This window comes from Apis cerana, linkage group LG3 (assembly GCF_029169275.1).
Source record: "Apis cerana isolate GH-2021 linkage group LG3, AcerK_1.0, whole genome shotgun sequence".
In the NCBI taxonomy this organism is placed as follows: Eukaryota; Metazoa; Arthropoda; class Insecta; order Hymenoptera; family Apidae; genus Apis; species Apis cerana.
Genome location: NC_083854.1, coordinates 11,967,803 through 11,988,668, shown reverse-complemented (window position 1 = coordinate 11,988,668; position 20,866 = coordinate 11,967,803). Strand labels below are relative to the sequence as shown.

The following is a 20,866-nucleotide window of genomic DNA, read 5'->3' as shown; positions in this document are numbered from 1 at the left end:
GATTCAAGAGAAGCCGGTTCGCCTAGAATCACAATAAACTCATGCAACCTGTAACCAGACACGAAATCCAAGATGTAATTCAACCCTCGCCGTCTGTACACTGTATCCAAGTATTTCGTTACCTTGATCTGAAGTATAAGAAAAGACAAAACTGCATCTGATTGGTCGACAGATATAAAATTGCATATTCATTATCTAATCGCAACGCATATCTGCGTAAATTTGATTAATATCATTGTTATTTATTGCGCTAAATACTTACGTAATATCATATCATATTTTTCATTCGCGTATCAAAATGCTCTCAAAATAATTTTTCGAATAGAAATTAATTTATTTTTTTTTGTTTCAGTAGTATTGTTTTCACAGACTACGATCGAATCAATCATACGATATATTTAGCTACGTAAAGATACGTTCATCTTCTATTTTAGAAACAAATTTGCGTTATTGAGTTTAACTTTAAAGTGAGATAAAAAATCATAGATCGTATATTTCGTATAGTCTCAAAGTGAAAAAGTGAATCATTTTCCAAGAAATTTCAAAAATTTTCGAGTCGAGAATGAGAAATATAAACTCGTCGGTATATTTCTACAGAAATAATATTCGCCTCTATCGTTGGTATATAACAGGCCAAACCGTCCGTCGTTCGTTTTCTCGTAGTTCGAATTTTACGAGCCCTCGTAAACGCGTTCGATCTAATTCTCGCCACGTCACGTGTGCACTTTCGTCGACGAAAGCAAAAGAACCAAAAAAAGAGAATAAAACGAAAGAAAAGGAAAAAGAGACGAGAAGAAAAGGGAAAGAAAAGAAAGAAGATAAGAAAAAGGAAAGAGAAAGAAAACGCGCAGCTCGTTCGAAACGGTATCCGTAAACTGAGGTTAGTTTTCGTTTCGAGTCGTCGTGGGTGGCGCTGCGGCCGACCAACGGGAAAGGAGAAAAGCTGGACGGGCTTCTGTTTTAATGATGATCTATTTCGGTCGATGGCATTCGAACTCTCGCTTCGTGCTTTGTCAGTCAACAGGAAGCAATAGAATTTAATTTTCCACGGAGCACGTTTCCTCTTCCCAGGCGAGGCACAGCAGCGATTCGATTAAAAATAAGGCACTCGTGAGCGGAAAATTGAACGGCTCTGTCGCGATGTGCCCACGGATCCTTGTTCTTTCTATTGCTATGTAGAACGACGGAGGTGGAACCTAACCTTCTTCAACGATGCGTACAACGTCCTGGGTAAACGATGACTCACGAATAGTTGCTGGAGAGACCAAGTTTTCGATCAACGAAGGTCATGTATTTTCTTACGTTTCAAAATGGAATCCGATAGAAATAGAAAAATAATTATCGTTATTCTTCAATATATTTATTAAATCTTTTATACTTTCAAGCAAATATTCTTAACCGTTTAGATTCAGATTTTTCTGAAAAGAAACATTCAAGCAACAATTTTGTAATTAAGCGTGTTTCGCATAGCTCGAAACGAAATCTACAAAATTACTTACAGAAGTTCTGTGCAACCATAACCGTTTTTTTATTCCATAATTAAATAAAATATAAAAGCAAAAGACTTTAATCAAATTTCCAGTGAATATTTTTAGATATATACCCAATAATAATTGTTGCGCATAATTATGATTAATCAATTTTCTGAAATATAATCGAACGAAATACATACGAACTTGCATGGAACAATTCTCGATTAATTTTTTATTCGCCGAACAAAAATATTAATTTAGTATATTAATATTCAATATTAATATTTAAAGAATCATCTTTGATAGTTCATCGTTCATAAATGACAATGTTAAAGCAACAAGCGCTAAAATTAAAAAGTAAACGATTAATCGATCGATACTTTTATTTTCTTTTTCGTAATAATAAGTCCCTCCTTGACCGCCATGCAAAACTTAGAACCGTTGTTTGACCTTAAAGTTGATCGATTCGTTCGAGTTAAAACTGTAAGTAGAAGATGCATTTATTTGCAACAATAATAGACTTCTCGATTTGACATTAACTTGGCGTAATATTATACCACGGATGTATTAAAATAAATAAATATTGTCGATCAGAATAACTCGGGTATCGCGATTCACGAGTTGGCTTTAGGCAAACTAAACCGGAGTTCACGTTGTGAAACCTCGTTCGTGCCTCTCTGTTGACTTTTTCTCAGGGAAAAAAAAAACCACGCGACCGACAACAGTCGATCGTTCGACATCGGCCGACCGTGTTCGGTTTGAACGATAACCGGGGACCGATTATGGATTCAGCGATCGACCTTGTAAAGTTGAGGCAGTTCCATGTGGAAATGTCGAGGAACCGTTTCTCCTGACGAACGTTGTCCATGGAATAACAGCTGCCCGATCGATCCTCCGTTTGTCATTTGTCAAATTTTGTTCCCAGCCACACCATTGATGGTAAATATCTTCAAATTCATTTTTTGTTTTCTTTTTCTTTTTTATTATACTTCGTCTGAGTAGGTAGATTTAGGTATTAAATAAACAATTTTTATCTTTGTTATTCTTGTGACTTGTTTATAAATTGAGATAAATTTCCGAACCATTATCATTCGTTTGTTATAAAACACGTGTTGTACAAAAAAATTTTTTTTTTCAATTTAACGAATGTAACTGTTTATTCCAATAAAAGAATACGCACTGATATATGCACAACATCGTTATTAACAATGTTAAACGGCTGTTAAACAGCCACTTGTGTGAGTTATTAGCAACGCTCTACTTACAATAATTTAATATTAAATTCACCAAGTATACTAAACTGATACAACAATTAGTAAATTATTTAAGAGAATATTAAATTACATGGCATGTTTTAAACGTATATATATATATATATATAACTATCGTTCGAAAGTATCTCTCCCCTCTTGTTTATTTTTGACAGGATGTAATTTTATTATGAAATTACGCATAAATGGATCTGTAATGATATTATTCTCCACGGTCATTGCATATTCTATAGAATATTATGTGCATACATATATATGTATATATAGTAGAATATTATTAAGCGATGAAATTAATTTTCAAGGGATCTCGAGAAATATTAAAGCGAAGTAATTCGTTCAATTGTGAAAATATAAGTTAAATATAAATCTTATAACGAATAATTTCGTTTCTCTTTTCAATTTTCTTGGATACCTTTAACGACGTAACATTCGAAAGTGGAAACGTCTCGAAGATTTTGAGGTTATGTTTCCTATTTTGTTATATTTTAAGCGCAATTATATCCTTCACTTTTTTTATCGATGCATCGATATAATTTATTTAAATGTTTACGTCACATCGTTCCATTATTGTTTAATTAACATTTTTCATAAGAAAGAAATTTCGTTACAGAAAAATACATATTTTTTCATGTAAATGCCGACGTGGAAACATTGCATATTCACTTCGAGATAATTAACAATTACAAAATTGTAAATATATAACCCGAATGCATGATAATTCACGTAACGAACACATTCAATCGGACGAAACGATTCGAATAATTCGATTTCGAAAAAAAAAAAGAAAAAAAAGAAAAATCACATTTGCCATCGATCTTTTGTCGCGATTAAACGTATCATAGAAAGTGCCTTCAAATATTTCCAAAACTTTTATTCCATTTAACGAGCCGTTGTTTGGAAACGAATATTAATTACGAATATTGATTACCTCGTGTGTTTACAGTCACATATTGTCCCCTTCCTAGCACGCCCAAACGCGTCGTTCTGTGTTTGATTAAATACGCCCAATGGCTTATCAGTTCTACGTAATTCCAAATACATTTCTGCGTATTTTTTTTCACCAACAGTTAAGAATTATCTCTTACCAACCCAACGAAACGCCTGTTAATTGACGAATCGTTGATTAGAAAAATTAAATTTCTCTCGTGAAATAGGTTAGAATTACAGAGCAAGAGAATACAAATATACACGTATCGTTATGCCTCGTCGAGTCGATACGAAAATACATGGAACAATCGAAAATATAATTTGTAATAGAGCAAAAGAAATTAGCCCCGGATAAAAGACTCGAGTTTTCAATGGAACGGAAGCGAGTGCAGGTTACTCGTGCGGAAACTGGGTGAGGGAAAATGATACTTTTCGTGAGGAGAAAAATAGAGGAAAGGAAAGGAAACGAAAAATGGCGTATAAATAAAATTAATGGAACCAGTTGGGCGGGTTTTCTCGTTTAAGTGGAAAGCGAAACGCGGTTCGTTCCACGCGAGGTGTACACGTGGCGGAGCGGGCGTTTTGTTTGCCGATTAAATTTCGCCGTGTCTGCCCTCCGTGGCGATTTTTAATTCGCGGAATTCGAGCACGTTGACGTGAAAGTTCAGCGTGGTGGTGGAGCCCGCGCGGTTCAACGGCCTCGATCAAAAGAAACCGGCTGTGTTGGGCTTTGCCCCTCATTGCTGAATTCGATACACGTTTGCTTAATGGGCATAGAAAATTCTAGCGTGACTGGGAACGTGATCGATTCCGCCGATTCTTAGGCAACCGGACATGTGTGGATACAGCATTTCATCCATTTTTCGACCCTCTTTTCCAAATATCTTTCTTCCCCCCCGGATCGTCGATTATAATGCAATATTTTTGTCATTTTATATACGCATAAATATTTGCATAAATATGTTATTATAGCATTTATTGTTGCTGTTTTGTTCACGTTTCGTGACTCGTGAAGCACGATAATGGATACAATGGTGTGGATGGAATTGGTGGATGATAAGATTCGCAGCCAACGTTGATTTGAAATTTGAAATTGGAAAATTGTGTTAATAATAAATTTCTTGCTACGTGGTGACGAGTTTACGGACGAGTGATAAATATATTTGTTTTGGTATCAGGCGATATATTAATAACGTTATTTGATACGAGATTAAATATCATATTGATCGGTTATAGCTCGTTATTTTTACTAATGAGGGAATAAAATGAAAGATCGGAAGAAATTAGAGATATTAAAAACGAAGGAACAAATTGTATCTAAAAGAACAAGCGAAGGTAAATTCTGAAACGTTAATAATATAGGAATCACGTGTCGCTATCGTGTATCTCGGTATTTGTATAAATATTTTCTCTCCGGTATTCTTGACATTTTTAACCTCCCAGGTCTGTTTGTCAAATTCAAAAATAATTTCTGATTACGTTACGATCAAGCCAGAATGATTTTATTCTGAAAAAAATCAGCAGCCCTCCCTTTTATTTATCTCCACCCACGTACATTGCGATCTTTACCCCACTCGTACGATTTTTACGAAATCGAATGAAATATTCAATTATTCAATATTCAATGTACATTACGTTTAATTACTTATACAAACAAATAATACTGAACGTGACTAAAATATATACAAGTTGCTCGTTTTTTAGTTATTTGATTCGTTACCTTATTTTTTTACTCGCCATCTTTGTTCCTTTAATTTAGATTCGTTGGAAATTTCATGAAAAATATACGCCAACTTTCTCTATTTATTTATCTTCGCGTATTGCATCCACTTTTATCCGTTCGAAATATTTTAAAAACCGAAAAGAACCACTCCTCTCTCTCTCTCTCTAAAATTATTCAAAATTGAACGTACGAAAATTACACAAACTTTCTCCTTACCACTGCTAACGTATGTATTTTTCTTATTGAATTAATTTTCCTCCCTCTATAATCGTTAATTTCAACAAATTATTAACAACAAAAATTAAAAACTCTAGCGTCAATCGAACGAAAGCAAAATTGCGCGTCTTTCGCCATTATCCTTATTTTTCTTTCCTCTCCTCTTTTCCCACAGATTCCCCCTCCTAAACGCGTGCGCCTTCGCCTCCAGACGGCCTCCTCTCCCCCCTCTCCCTCGCCCGAGGATCGTTATTACCGCCGCACACATCCCCGATTCTCGGTGAAAACGAAACCCAGGGAAAAATCAGCCAGCCAGCCAGCTTTTGGAAAGTCACCCTAGACGCGACGAAGGGAGAAGAACACACTTGTGGAAGAAGACGCGCGTGGCCATGGATTGAACGCGGCGGTGAAATCGCGGGGAACAGAGAGAGAGAGAGAGAGAGAAGGGGATCCGTGGAAAAAAGGCTGCTCGACGCCGTGGTGTGAACCGGCGACGAGAGGCTGTCGTTGCACATGCACGCAATGGCGTAACGTTTCGCCTCGTTTTCCTTTGCTAAAAAAAAGTCCCAGACTTATTTTGGATGGAACAACCTTTGGTTATCCTCGACTGAAAATTTTACTCGTTTTTCATCGTTCGTACGTCGAGCAATTGTAACAGATGAAGTGTGAATCGAAAAAAGAAAATTATATTGTCGCGATAAGTTGAGAAGCACTGGTGATCTGTCATATATTGGAAGAACGGTTGGCTTTCTTGTAATGGTTGAAGGGTTAAACGTGATCTTATCGTGAAATTTTTGATGTGATAAAAGTTTCGTTTTCAATAGCGAATAGAGAAGTGGAAAGGAAAAGTTTAATGGATCGCGAAAGAGATGATTTCGAATTTTATCGTAATATCCGAAGTACGAGAATCGATGGGAGAAGATGATGCAATGTTTTGCCAAAACGCAAAACATGATGCAAATTCGCTGATTTATTCGCACGATTAATGCGAGAATTGCATGATATGTAAGCTCATTCAACATCGTTTCATTGTAAATTAAATAGTTCCACGTCAGAGTTAATTATTTACACAGTTAGATTTTTTTTTAAAACAATTATTAGTTACATCGAGATAACGATTATTAGTTACATAAATATTTTTCGTAGATTTTAAATTTAAAATTAAATTTAAGAAATCGTTAGATATTTTTAAGTAATATTTAAATAATATACGAAAATATACTATTTTTCAAAAGTATACTATATCTAGATTATGAAATTAGAAAGAATCCATTTAACTTCCTTTATCTCGAAAATACACAATTCTTCTTTCATTCCCCGATCTTTAAAACGATCTTTTCATACGCTAATTTCTATTTACTATGTAAATGTCTATAAAAAAAAAAAAATTTCATTCAATCTCCATCGGCAAATGACTGAGATAAAAAGAAATCGAGTATATTTATTTTGTCTCTGTACAGGTACATACTTGCTTTATCAATCAAATTCCTTTCATTTCATCCATGGAAAAAAATAGACAAATATAAAATAAAACAAAAATTAAAAAAAAAAAGGAAAAACGAAATAAAGAGAAAAATAAATAAAAGCACAAGTTGCAGAGGACGCAACGATTCGATAAAATCGCCGGGAGCGAGAGAGAGATTTCAGGCTTTTCAGAGCGCACCAAAACGAAACGCTTCCGCGTTGACGTCACCGGGAGAGAAGCAATGAATCTCACCGGTCGGCTGAATGACTTGAAATCATGTTCCGCCGTTGCCGTCGTTTCTAGCCGTGGCTTGGCGCGCGTCGAGCCTTAACTTTGGTTACATTCACCGGGAGAGATTCGCCGTTGTTGTTACGGGTTTACGTTTTAATTGCCATTCGCCATCCTCCATTCTCTATCTCTCTCTCTCTATCTCTATCTCTCTCTCGTTCACTCGCTCGCATGCTCTTTCTCCCTCTTCCCTGGCTATGTTTGTTCCGCGTGCTTCAAGGAGCGGGCGTCGGATAGTTTCGTTGAGTTTCGAAATAAAGTTTGCCGCATCGCCTCGTGTAATACTGCGAAAAATTTCTCTCTACGGTGTAATTAAATCTCCGATTTGAAATGTTGTTGTTGTTGTACTAGGGATTATACTATGATATTATCGTCTAGTGGCCATCATATTTGTTCGCCTCTATTTATTGCTATACCATTTTTTTTTTTTCTCACCTTTTCTATTTCTCGAGGGGATAATTAAATGAAGTGTACATTGCAAATTTAATTGTAAATTATAAATATTCATTCATTTAAATTCGAAATTAAACATTCTTTATTTATTTCACTCGTAACGTCACATGTGCACATGTATTAAATTATCTCAATTATTTATGTTCCCTTTTCTGTCTAATTTAATATGCATATTTTTGTACCAACGTTTCATTGTTACCCGTGTTAATATTCTCGCATTAATTATTTTCGATTAATTTAATCCGCCAAATCAACATTCCTCCCTTTTCACATTTACTCCCTTTTCTATCTAGGTCGAATAATTTGCATACGACGATTTTTTTTTTATTTCTTTCTAAATCGGGTTATTTATAGATTCTCTTTGATAACACTTGTCGATAAATACTATTGATTTTTCTATATAATATCGCTATCCGTCGTTCCTATTGCTTCATATTTTCGTTATATTATTAATTATTTTCCCGGTTCTCTTACCTTCTCCTCATTGTTCCCCTCCCCAGATACACCTGTACACGAGCTGCTCAACAAAAGCGAGGCAAGAAAACAGCCAGGAAACGCGTACAAATCGAACAATGGTTCTGGCGCAAAGAGTTAACGCGTTTACAACGCGTACAGAGAGCGTAGAAGGAAAAAAAAAATCGGAGTTTCTTCACGCGTCTTTTGAAATAGCTGCACCTGCAATCGTTCCATGTGGAAGTTACGCCACTGGCCTCCCTCCCCGATTCTTTCTTTCTTTCTTTCTTTCTTTTTCTTTTCCTCTCTTGTTTTTCTCTCACTTTCCGTTCCTCAACGCCGCATAAGTTTTGCTCTTTTCTTTCCTCGCATTTTTCCTTCCCACCACCTTGTCTCCGCGCTTGGGAACATTGTCGCCCTCTGTCCCTCCTCTTCGCAGTTCCCTTTTCTTACCTCTTCTGGCACTTCGTCCGTCTACGCTGAAGGAGGGTTCCTTCTTCACCGGCACCGAGAACTCTCCAAGCTCAAAGACTCGCGCCATGCTCACATTTTTTCGCACATATGCTTTTTTCCTCTCTTCCTCTCTCCTTCGCTATTTCTTTCCCCACAACACTTCCCTTTCGTTTCACCCTCTCCTCCTCGTCTGCGGTTTCTCCCCTCCTAGACTAGGAGCTGTTTTCCTTGCTGCGCTGTACTTGTCGCAATTAATTCTTAGTGGCTTGTTCATATCGATTAATTTTGAAAAAAAAATTTAGAATTTTTTATTAGCTGTATCGTTTGTTGTAGAGTCAAAGTGTTATGTGCAAAATTTGTATATCGATAAAATGATTATTCGTGTAACGTTATTTTGTTTAAGTATATGAGAGTGTAATAAATTCTTTCTTTATTTTAATTTATTTTATCCTATAATCAGTAGAAGGATATAATTGTTTTCTTGTTAAAAAGAATCTTTTCTATTAAAAGATTATTTTTCATATTTTTTTTTTATTTCATGATACAATATTTTTTTAGGAAAATTAATCTTCTTACATATCAATTATTAATTATCAAAAAGTAGTGTATCGATTTATTGATTAATTTTTTACAGATTCATCTTTTACGAAGTATGCATATATTAATATATCTCTTTGTTCATCATTTTTTTGTTTTTGTCACGTGATTGATAAGCATGAAACGTGCACCATGACACCTTGTGGCTTTCTCCACAGTGCAAGAAAATGTTATACGATAAAGTTGTAATATTGCCTGTTATTACTCTCTCATTCTTCTACGTCTTTCCCTGCTCTTTTTTTTTTGCTCTTCGAACCTAACATTCGATATTCTTTATAACTGCTGAACAAAAATATCTTCGATTTTTCTCTTGAACTTTATTGTATTGAAAAAAATAGAAATTCTGAAAATTTTTTATCATAATATATTCTTTTTTGAAAATCGCGACAAATCGCGATGGAAATTTTGTGAAATTTGATTGGGTTAAATTAGATTAGACGAATTTAATTGAGGCAATTTTAAAACTTATTGTTGAAAATTAAAAAAAGATAAATTTAAAAAAAATAGTAAATGTTTTTCGTTTCTAATTTATTAAATTTAGACTAATTTAAAATGAACAAGATAGATATATTTAAGAAATTTCGAAATATTTCGAAAAAAAGATTCTGTAAAAAATGAAAGAGCAATAAATAATTTTGAATTGATTTTAGGATTGATTCTATAAAATAAAATCAATCCTTGGATTTCTAAAAATTAAGATCTACATAATAATACTATATCAAAAAATTTTAAAAGAGAATGCATAATCGTATCTAAAGTAAGAATATTTTATTTTTTATGTTTAATAAAATATTTCTAAATACTTCTGATAATATATTTATATATACAATAACTTTATATCAATATCTTTGGTACACAAATGTAACTAGGAACATTGTGGAAAGTAAATGAACGCACACGTCCGTTGAATGCAAACATGCCTTAAATTCACGCACCAATCGGCGCTCATGCCGTACGGAGCAGAGGTTGGCACCGCGTCAACGACTAGATACATCGCAGTCGTGCACTGTACGTGCAAATGTCTCCTTCAGCCTTTCATTCTCGTCCGGACTGCGTATCTGCATTAAAATAACGGCACCTCGGCTACGACACAGACGGCAGTCGCCTAACGTGACTCTACGGCTTCGACCTCGAACCCACGCGGCCTCGTAGTCGATGGCCTGCCTTCTCTCTTGCTTATATTAGAATAGGAGACCGGATAGTAACGCGTGAATTATTATCGCGATTGCATTCGTGTTGATCTTCGTACGTCTCCTGTTATTTTCTATCTCACTTTTCATTTTACAAACGCACAAATATGAACTCAAGAGATTCGAAATAAAACGAGTTTCATCTAAGTGTATATCAAATTGCTCTCATCTCGCAATTTGTATGCCAAGGTTCACTCTTCATAAATCTCTTAATTTCGATAAAAAAATATATTATAATGCTTCATTCAATTTTAATAATCTTAATAATTTTCGTAGACCAAGATATGTAAATAATCACAATACGATATTGTTCACAAAAATTTTAAATAATCTAATAAAATGATTATGTACATAGATTTTTTTTTTTAAATATATATACGTATATATAATTATGAATATATTAATTGTGAACAAAATATTTTTATAATAATCCGAATAAACCTCGCTTTTGAGTTAATTTTTTTTTTTAAATTTTATAAAAATAATATAAAATATTTAATTTGAAAAACAATTGTAATCTAGATTCGTCTACAAAGTCAATTTTTTTACACAACTATTTAGATATTAGAGCAGGTATATAAAATGTATAAAAAATGTTTATGAAATGAATGCAAAAATTATTTATCGTTCAAGAATTAGTTATCATTATCTATACATTTACAATTATTTGCTTGTTATAAGCTAATATTAACTTTGCGTGTAAATTGCAAGCTATAAAATTTCTTCTCGTGTAAAATATATATGCATTTATTGGCATTTTGCTGTCGACAATGCTCTTTCAAGGTTAACAGAATGCTTTAGAAATTACGTAACTATTTTTTAGTTTTTTATATTATTTAATCATTAATGAAATATTAAATTTATATAACTATAAAAAAAATTAGTTATTAAATTGTAAAAAATTCTGTAGAATGTTACTAGTCATTTTATTAATCATATTTAACAATGAAAAATATTTATTATAACATATATCATAAATATATATCATAAATATAAAATAATAAAAAAACTAATATAAAAAATATTTAAATCTAAATGTTTTAAGTTCCTAATAATTCATACCTTACATCAAAAATTATAAAAGAAAAAATTTCACAAAATTATGTTCTTTGAATAATGGGAAATTGTTTAATTGCTCTGAAAAATATATAATTCACGATCGAAACCTAAACACATCACATTGATACCAAAGCACGAATAAAAACAATCGAAGAATTAAAAAAAAAAAAAGAATGTTTGAGGAGAAATTGAAGACGTGTTCGCTCGTAAATTTGCCGCACTAACTGCACAATTTTGTTAGCGAATTGTATCGTATACCCATTGCCTTTTTGTTCTTTCCCGTATCTCTCCCCCCTTTCTGCATTTCCTGTTCCTCGGGACTCACGGTTCTCTATCCTTGTTTTTCTCTGCACCTGGATCACGTTGCATTGTTCAGCCTGGCAGCGGATATACAGAAGCGAAATGGCAGAAGAACCTCGAAAGAAAGATTCGGAAGAAAGGGAGTAAGAAGGAACGAGCCATTGAACGAAGAGAAACGAACAGGCCAGGAGTTAGTGGAGAGAAGTGGTTGTGCCGGCAAGCCGGGTGGGAGGGGAGGCAGGGTGTGCACAGACGAAGATAGGGAAAAGACAAGGATAAACACAGAGAGAGATAGAGAATAACAGAAAAAGCAGAAAGAGCGCAGGGGCTAGAGAGGTGTTTTTCTTCCAAAGGGGACTTTGCACGCTCGTCTCGCTAGTGGCATGATGCCGTGTAGGAATCGGCCCGCGCACGCTTTTGGAGAGGGGACAAACGAGTTGTCAGTACCCCGAGAGAGTCGGGTCGCGACGGTGGCGGAGAAGGGAGAAGGATGGAGCGGTAAGCCGATAGGGGAACGGAATGAAGCGGGTTTACGGGGCAAGGGGAACTTTGGACACGATAGGAGGAAGGATAGAATCGAGTGGTAGCATGGTGGGGAACGCTCAGCAGGAGGAGAAGGGCGTCAGCTGCGTACAGGCAGCTGAAGCGGGGCCAGGGGACAAGGGAAGCGGTTGGAACGAGGAGAGCTGAGTCATAGCACTGTTGCCACGTCCTCGCCGGCCTCGTTGATACGTTCCAACGCTGCTGCTTACGACGTTTGCGGCTTATGTCAGTGTCGTCTGCCTAGAATGGTACTGTTGGAAGACTTTTCGTGCCTTCTACACGTATGTTGAATAGACGTAACAAGCTTGGCTATTCAAGTTTATTGGGGAATAAAGAGACTTTATAGATTGTGCTCAATACTGTTTCATTTGTTTCAAGTTTCAGCATCTAAACTATATCCATATTTTATTATTCACATTCTTTAAAATTAATATTAGAAATGATTTCCTCTGTGTATATTGTGCATAATAATCCATTCCAAGAATAAATTCGAAATTTATTTTATAAGAATTAATAAATTTCGAATCTCCTAGAGAAATTCTTTATGATATTAACATATTCGTAGTGGTAGACAGCTCTTTTTATTCTATTCGTGGTTAGACTCAAGACAGAATCACGAGAAGAACGTAAAGGAGGAACGGGAAAAAGTCGAGGAACAAAGCCTTCTTTCTTTGTTGTTATCCTGTAGTGGTCGTTCTGCATTGTATTCCTTTTTATTCGTGCCGTTCTTCGCAGAATCGTAGAACCTCTGTGTATTGTTAGATCGACACACTCACGGAGCTTGGAATTCTAAGATCTGACGAAATATAAAGAGAATTCCTATTCATAGACTTACTTTTTTTCTATAACTTTTTTTCTATAGTATTTCCTATACTAACATGCTGTTTATATGAAATTATTCATTGGTTACTGATAAAATAGATATATGAATATTTGTAAATTTAACAAATTTCTTAGAATTTGTAACGTAAATGCTTACGTAACACAGTATATTCACGTTGAACAATAAAAGTTTAATCGATAGATTTTTATAATAAGATTTTCATTACATTAAAAAGTAAATAAAATATATTTTGATAGATTAATTAAATTTTGAAAAATTGAAAAAATTTCCATCTCCTTTTCTTTTGCATGCTCAAGATATACACACATTATATACATATACAGAGAGGGCCTAGGAACTCTTAACCGTGAGCCGATGTATTGATTTCCTGTACGTCTCCCATTTCAAACGTAGAAAGACAAACGATCGTCGGAATGAATTTTTTCATGCTAACTTAAGATTCTTTGGTTGTTCAAATTTTGTTTCTGATTATATACATGACGAAGCACATGTATGTATAGTAATAATGATATCATCCATCTAAAATAATTTTCTTTGATAGAAAAAAATTATAAAAAAAAAATCACCATAGAAAAAGAAAAAAAGAAAAGAAAAACATTTTTTGAATAATCAATTACGATATAATAAAATTTGTAGAAATTAATCACTCAAAATTCGAAATTTAATAAATGAAGAATATCACACACTCCAAGCGTCTTATAAAATTATCACTATTTTTCTCTCTATACACAATGAATATATATATTCTATTCGTACACTTGTGAATAATTTTTTAAACGAATTAGATATGAATGATTTATCAATATATTATAGAGCTGTATAATCCACATCGATATGAACAGAAAATATGACTCTGACCTAAAGACTTGAAATTTATGGAAAGTCATGCTAATATCTTCACATAGAATTCTCGCCATACTTTGGCGCTTATAGAGAGAAACGAAAGAAACGAAAGAATCAAGTCTGGGAACGAGTCTGCCGAAGTAAAATTCCTCGACAAGCACAGCGCGAGCGGGGATCTGAAGGAGAATATGGATACGGTTTGCGGCTCGCTAGCCAGCCAGCTAGCTAGCCACCGTGGCACTTGCTTCTTCCCTCTTCTTTCTCCTCTGGCCTTCTATCTTATTTCTTCTCCTCTCGTCACTCCCCTCTCACCCGCTTTCACTCATGTGTGTCAAAGAAAAGAACGTAGCTGTGGTGTATGTGCGCATAAAAGACTTTACAGTGTTGCTTCTCGATTGTGTGCGTCGCTATATGCGCGCGCATCCGTTTCTCACATGAGAATGTCAAGATAGGAAAACAAGGAGAGGGAGGGGGAAGCCGAATGAGAATTGGGTGGGATGAAAGTCTTACAGGCACAACACAACTGCGATCGGACCTCTTTCGTAAATGTCACGCAGAATAATATCCGATAATGATATTGCGAATTAACTTATCGATCTTCTTTCGTTTATATTCACTGATTTTTTTTTCATTTTTTTTTTTATTCACTTTATTGTCAATAAAATTTCACCCATAGTTATTGTATTTGATTGTATTCGTAACAAAGAAACAAAATTTCGAAATAACACTCCACATATATCACACATTAAATAATTCCCGAATATCCATGAGAAGAACATATACTATCGATTGCTATTGCATTTTCGAAGATACGCGAAATAGAAAATAGAAATGATTCGCTTGTAAACGGCACATTGCTGCTATGGCTGCCATTTTGTAAGAGCAATCTTCGAAGATGCGCAGATATTAGAACTTGTTTCTTATTCGTTTTTTTCACCTCTTTTTTTCCGCAAGAAAATCAAAATAAGTCAGAAAATTAATTTCTGCCGATCGATATTTTTAGAACAAATTCTGAAAAGAAGCAACTTTTCTTATTGCACATATAATCTTGCATATTCCAATTCGTTGAACGAATTCTCGAAATATTCAAGATAATTAGGAAGATCAAAACTCATTATATAAGATTATATAAAGATTCGCGTGCCCTTTTCTCGCAATCAAATCACACGCATATGGAAGAGTTACTGACTGACCACGCCCCATTGGGAATGAACCGATATATCACGATATAAAAAATGCTCAAGTATTATAAATAATGAATTTTTGATATTTCCATTTTAAGAAATGTTCACCGTTCCTCGATTTCATAACGGTCTAAATATTATGCGTAGTTAATCCAAATGAAGTATGGTATCCAAATTGTGCCGTTCAATTCTCGCGCATTTCCTCTCTCGCGTTATTACTGACGCCTGTGAACGTGAAGAACAAACAACGGATTATTGTGATATGCATTTTCCGTTGATATGAGTATTAAAAGCTACGTGTATGATCCGGGAGAAAAAACAAAGGCTTTCTTCGGAAGAACGCACAAGGAAATACGTGCGACTCACGCGAGATTAAACGAACAACTCCCCGAGATACTCCGAAACCGTTGGAGTCTTTGCGCTTGCGCGTAATATTCTTCTCTTGATCGACCTATCAAGATGCTCGGTTCCCCACTCTCGATTTGTTACCCTACCTCACCTAGTAAGTCCGTTTCTACTCTTGCCGAGCTTTTCTGTACATAGGGTGTGCCAGAAACAACTTTGGTTCTTTGTTTTCTTTAATTTCAACGAAATTCAATATCTCTGTTCTTTATAAGATGAAAACAAAACAAATTTTTTTTTTAAGCCTACAAATTGCGATCGACCAAAATGTAAAATATATATCGTATTTTCTAAAATTTTTATCTGCTATCATATATACATTAAAAAAAAGTAATTCGATCTCAAAAATTTTGAGCAATTAATGACAACTTTGTTATTATAAAATAAATTATATTGAATTTTAATATATAAATATCGTAAATTATCAAAAGAAATTCAGAATTGAGAATTGTGAATTCGGTTTCCTTATGTTTTTTGCTTTTCATTAATTCTAATATAGCATTAGTACGCGCTTTTTTTGTGATCCAAATTACGCGATAAAACATTGATGAAGATTTTTATTTGATTAAAGATTTTTTTATTTTGCTTATCACATTTAGTTCTTATCACATTTATTTTTTTTTTTTAATATTGCTTATTTTCACAATAGATATCAAACGATAATGAATTTATTTTATTATTAATATATACTCATATTTTCTTTTTTTTGTCATGAATAATTCAATAAACCTAAATGCTATTAAATCGTATATATATATATAATTTATTAGTATATAATAGTTTAATATTAATAATTTTCATCAGTGAACATTTTTCTAAAATTTAATAAGTTCTTAAGATGATAATAGAGATAATTATTCGAATTCTTAACCATAATTTTTTCACAATTTACCATAAATCTCAAAAATAAAACGAATTCCATTGAATAAATGTGAATAATATTATATTGAATATTTACAGATATGGACGCGTGCAGAGCGTCAAGTTGCTGCCGCGAGGCGAAGAATGCCCCGTGGATGGAGGTTCCGGTGGTTCCCTCGGAGAAGGTAACGAGGGTGGTTCCGGTTCCAATTCTGGCAACGGTGGTAGTGGCGGGGGCAGTGGTTCCTCAGGCAACACCGGGGGTGCCTCCGCGACGGTGGCGTTCATGGATATCAAGTCCGCAGCGAAGGCTCACGCGACTGAACATACCTTGGACGAACGAGCCCTTACCACACAATACTACGAACCACAGCATCTTCAGCACAGGTTTCCCTCGCACGGGTAAGTTTCGTTCATGTTTTACACATATAATGTTAAAATTCGAAAAAATTCTTCATTAGATATATATATATATATATTTATATTTGAGAAAAATAAAATATTTAATTATAAGAAATCAAAATTGCCTTCCTCGTTCCTTTTAAATGATTATTTTTTTTTAATGAACTAGTAGTACGTATATTATGCAATGTCTAAATTAGCATAATTATTAATTTAGATCGTATTCTATTGTGTTTCTCATTTGCATAATGAAAAGTACACATTTTATATCTAAAGTCGTTTATATCTAAAAGTCTAAGGTCTTTTCTACACGAATTGCAAAAATTTCAAAGTTAAAACAGTTGAATATTTTAGTCCCTAAAGTGATATGTATAAATGTTGATTTTTGCGATGAGTCACGTCCCAAGAATTAATTGAATTGCACGTCACAGGAAGCAGGTAAAACGACATTTCAATGTTGTTACGGACGAACGGCTGTTCCATTATCTCTTTTTCCTAACAAAATTCACGTACAATCTGCGTATATTCATTACGATTCTCTGTCCATTCTAATCTCACACCGCATCCCTTCATTTTGTGACTGGTTGGTTACTATTGTTCGATTTATGCGTTGTTGCCGTGTTCATTTATCAGTATGTACAATCATCGTTCATGCTTGTATGTAATACATCATTTTCATATTATACGAAAACATGCAATATAATGTACATATGAAATAGTAAAATATTAAGTAGAAATTATTTTGATATATATATATGTATAATCTTAAAATATTAATATTTTAAGATATTAAATACATAATTATCGCAATAATTTATTTTTCACTGTTTTTAGATACATTTAAAAAATGTAAACGAAATTTAAAAAATGTATATGATAACAAAAATAATTATGATTCTATACGGATATAGTCGTTTGAACCTTAACCTCTTACAATGTTATGGTCAAGGTTGACATATCACGTTGTATTTCATAATACTTTTTTTATTCGTTTTAACTTGAATAATGTGTTTAAAAAATCTACAAAAAAATACAATTCAAAAATTAAAAAAATAAACATATTTAAACTTATTTGTTTTAAATTTTTTTCATCTCTGGTGATAATTCAATTTTAAATCACTAAAGATAATTTTAAACTATGAAATAATATTCTTAATAAAACTTTGGTAATAATTAACGCTTCAATTTTAAAAGTTTTGAATAAAACTTATGAAATATGCTTATTAAAGTAGATAAGTGTTGTTAATAAATGTTTATAGGTAGTAAGAAGTTTAGTTTTCTAAATTCGTGCATTTTCTAATATAAAACACGCTTACCAATATTCCTTCGTATCACAAAGCGGAATAAATCGGATTATTAATTCAATAAAATATTCCACCTTCATACGCGTTCTGAATAGTTTCGAACAAAATTGAAACAAGTTGTTGTAGACACGCACTCAACGCTCAAAAAAAAAAAAAAAAGAAATACTCGATAAAGTTTATTTCTGAATTGAAATTAATCAGAATACTTGAAACGGCTTTTGCATTTCCGTATACGCGTAATATGTGTACATTCTATATTCATCTTTGAATTATGCAATAAACTCACTCGAATAATTTTCTGACAAGAAAAGAGCAATTTATCGATGTCCATAGCCGTAACCTAATTAACGCTTCGGTATAATAGCAATGAAGCCGTATTTTCTGCTTATTTTTCAGAATAGCCGATTGTATTCATGTTTCTCAGCGAGAACGCCGTACAATGTAACGTATAATACAATTATAAACCGATATCGGTCGTCACGAGGCACAGTCGCGCATCATGAAATATCATGTTCGTGGAAATAAACCAACCGATAATCGATCGATGGAGTCCAGTTATCGTATTATTGTTCGCTAGCACATTGACGCGTTTCGATCGTAATCCATATTCACGATCGTACCACTCGTCAAAACGTTTTTGCCACGCACTTGTTTTACCAGGCCACGTGATATATACGACGTGTCCCAGCTATTCCGGTCTCCGTACGCGTTCAAGCTCTCGCAGAATCACCTTGTTACGTACACCAATTACGAGAAAGAGATCTCGTTATGTACTTTCCTCATTGCTTGTCCATGAAAAAAGATGTAGAGTTTTTTATTATATTTCTAGTTGCATTTTCTATCGAATTTTCGTATTCTATTTTATAGAAGTCCTCAAAATATAGGCAAAATGTGTTCAGCATTCATCGCATACCTTATCCGCGCACACGATAGCGTCGCGTTTCTACGAAAAGTCAGGTGACCGTGACGACGTGGTCGGTTGCGATGTTGCCACGTCCGAGGAATAGTGCGCGCGCATCAGTACACGAACGGCTGTGAACCGAGACGGAGGGGAGACTGCTTTGTCTTTCAGTAACGTAATAGGAAGACTATGAACCCGATGCTTCGAAGCATTGGTAAATAATTTTGAAAATAAAAATTTATATTAAAATGTTATTTATTATATCACTATATTGATAATTTAAAACGTTTCTATAGAAAAAGTTTCTGTTTATTTTCTTTTAAAAATTTATTTATTTTAAAGAAAATTATATTTAAAGTTAAATTTATTATAATATAGAAACTTGAATAATTATGTAAGTAAATATATAAGAATAAGTAATGTAAAGTCTTTAATAAATTGACATTCTTAATGAATAAAATATGATATATATAATTTCGTAATAATCGTGATCATTTTAAGATAAATATTTAAAAGAAAAAAGTTATAATGAATCACACATATGAAATGATAGTACTTTCCTTTGTTTATGAAATAGATGTTTAATTAGACGATTTATTGTGGCAATTATCGAATAAATAAAGGTATTTGTAATATTGCTCGACTATGACATCATTGTTTAAGGTCTACGAATTGATAACAAAGTTTACGATTTACATATGAGTCATTCATATGGATAGACTTACAAGTATAATAAATATAATTTCTTTTTAGTTCGTTTTTAATAAGAAAATCGCTATATAGATTTAACATTTCATCAATTAAGTCGCTGAATATGATGTTATTTCCAATATCATATTTTGTTTTTGTAAATCATACATATGATTTGATGATTTGTAAATTCAATAGTAATCATCGTAAAATAGCTATTGAAGGAGAACTATCTTCTATTATCAATATACACACACAAACATATTAATATGACCCTGAAAATAACTTATCGGCAGCCGTACACAACACGTGCAATTTCTATTTTGTAACAAACTTAAACACTAGAGATTCTAAGAAATTCAACGCATCGTTCATAAAACTGTGTTGCGTTTAATTTTCCGTGAATAAATTGATACACAAAAATCTTGGTATATGAAGTTGACAAAGAAAAAAGCAAATAATGTATAGATTAATAATTGATTTATTGTACATTTCACAAGAATTTATCTATTGATTTTATATTGATTTTATAGGTATATAGACACTTAATAAAACGTCTACGAACGAAAATTACCGTGTACAAATTTTTTCACGTATTCCACGATAAGCGCATCTACGATAAGCTTCGTTCAAATCGAAACCAGTAACGTTATCATGTTTAGCATGGGCGTTAATCGTAATAACTTAATGATGATGCAAGACTTGCCTTCTTTTCTCTCACCCTTTTTTTTTTTTTATCCAAAACTGTTCGAGCACGAACTCTTAAATAAAGAGGTCGAATCGATAAACCGATGTGATTCGTTCGCAAAAATGAACTTTTTCGAAGACGCGTGTTTTCCCTGCGCAATCCACATTGACGAATTTGATATCGTATATCGTTCTGTCCTTCATGCGATGATTTTTGCTTGCTCGTAGATGTTTTTCTGGACTAATCGGATACTTTTTCCCTCGGATGTTTTTTTTATTCTCGTGTTCGCAAATTAAACAATACGTTGGGTTTCTCAGGCAACAAAGACTTATCGTGT

At 33.6% G+C, this 20,866-nt stretch overlaps 1 protein-coding gene and 2 long non-coding RNA genes across 9 annotated transcripts in view; 2 read left to right on the top strand and 1 right to left on the bottom strand.

The window, feature by feature from the left end:
- Positions 1 to 15,604, top strand: part of LOC114578061 (uncharacterized) — a 34,602-nt gene extending 18,998 nt beyond the window's left edge. Inside the window, exon 2 of the long non-coding RNA XR_003698670.2 lies at positions 9 to 15,604. This is a non-coding gene — a long non-coding RNA (uncharacterized LOC114578061). The remainder of the gene's footprint in view (positions 1 to 8) is intronic.
- Positions 1 to 20,866, top strand: part of LOC108001871 (protein split ends) — a 79,543-nt gene that overhangs the window by 37,367 nt on the left and 21,310 nt on the right. For all 7 annotated transcript variants that reach the window (XM_062073039.1, XM_062073037.1, XM_062073036.1 and 4 more), the window contains one exon: positions 16,644 to 16,946. In XM_062073039.1, the coding sequence (XP_061929023.1) occupies positions 16,644 to 16,946 (303 nt within the window). The remainder of the gene's footprint in view (positions 1 to 16,643; positions 16,947 to 20,866) is intronic.
- On the bottom strand, positions 13,898 to 19,243 carry LOC133665835 (uncharacterized). Its single transcript, XR_009829231.1, has 2 exons — positions 19,164 to 19,243; positions 13,898 to 19,035 (listed from the first exon to the last, which is right to left on the bottom strand). It is a non-coding gene; the product is annotated as an uncharacterized LOC133665835 (long non-coding RNA).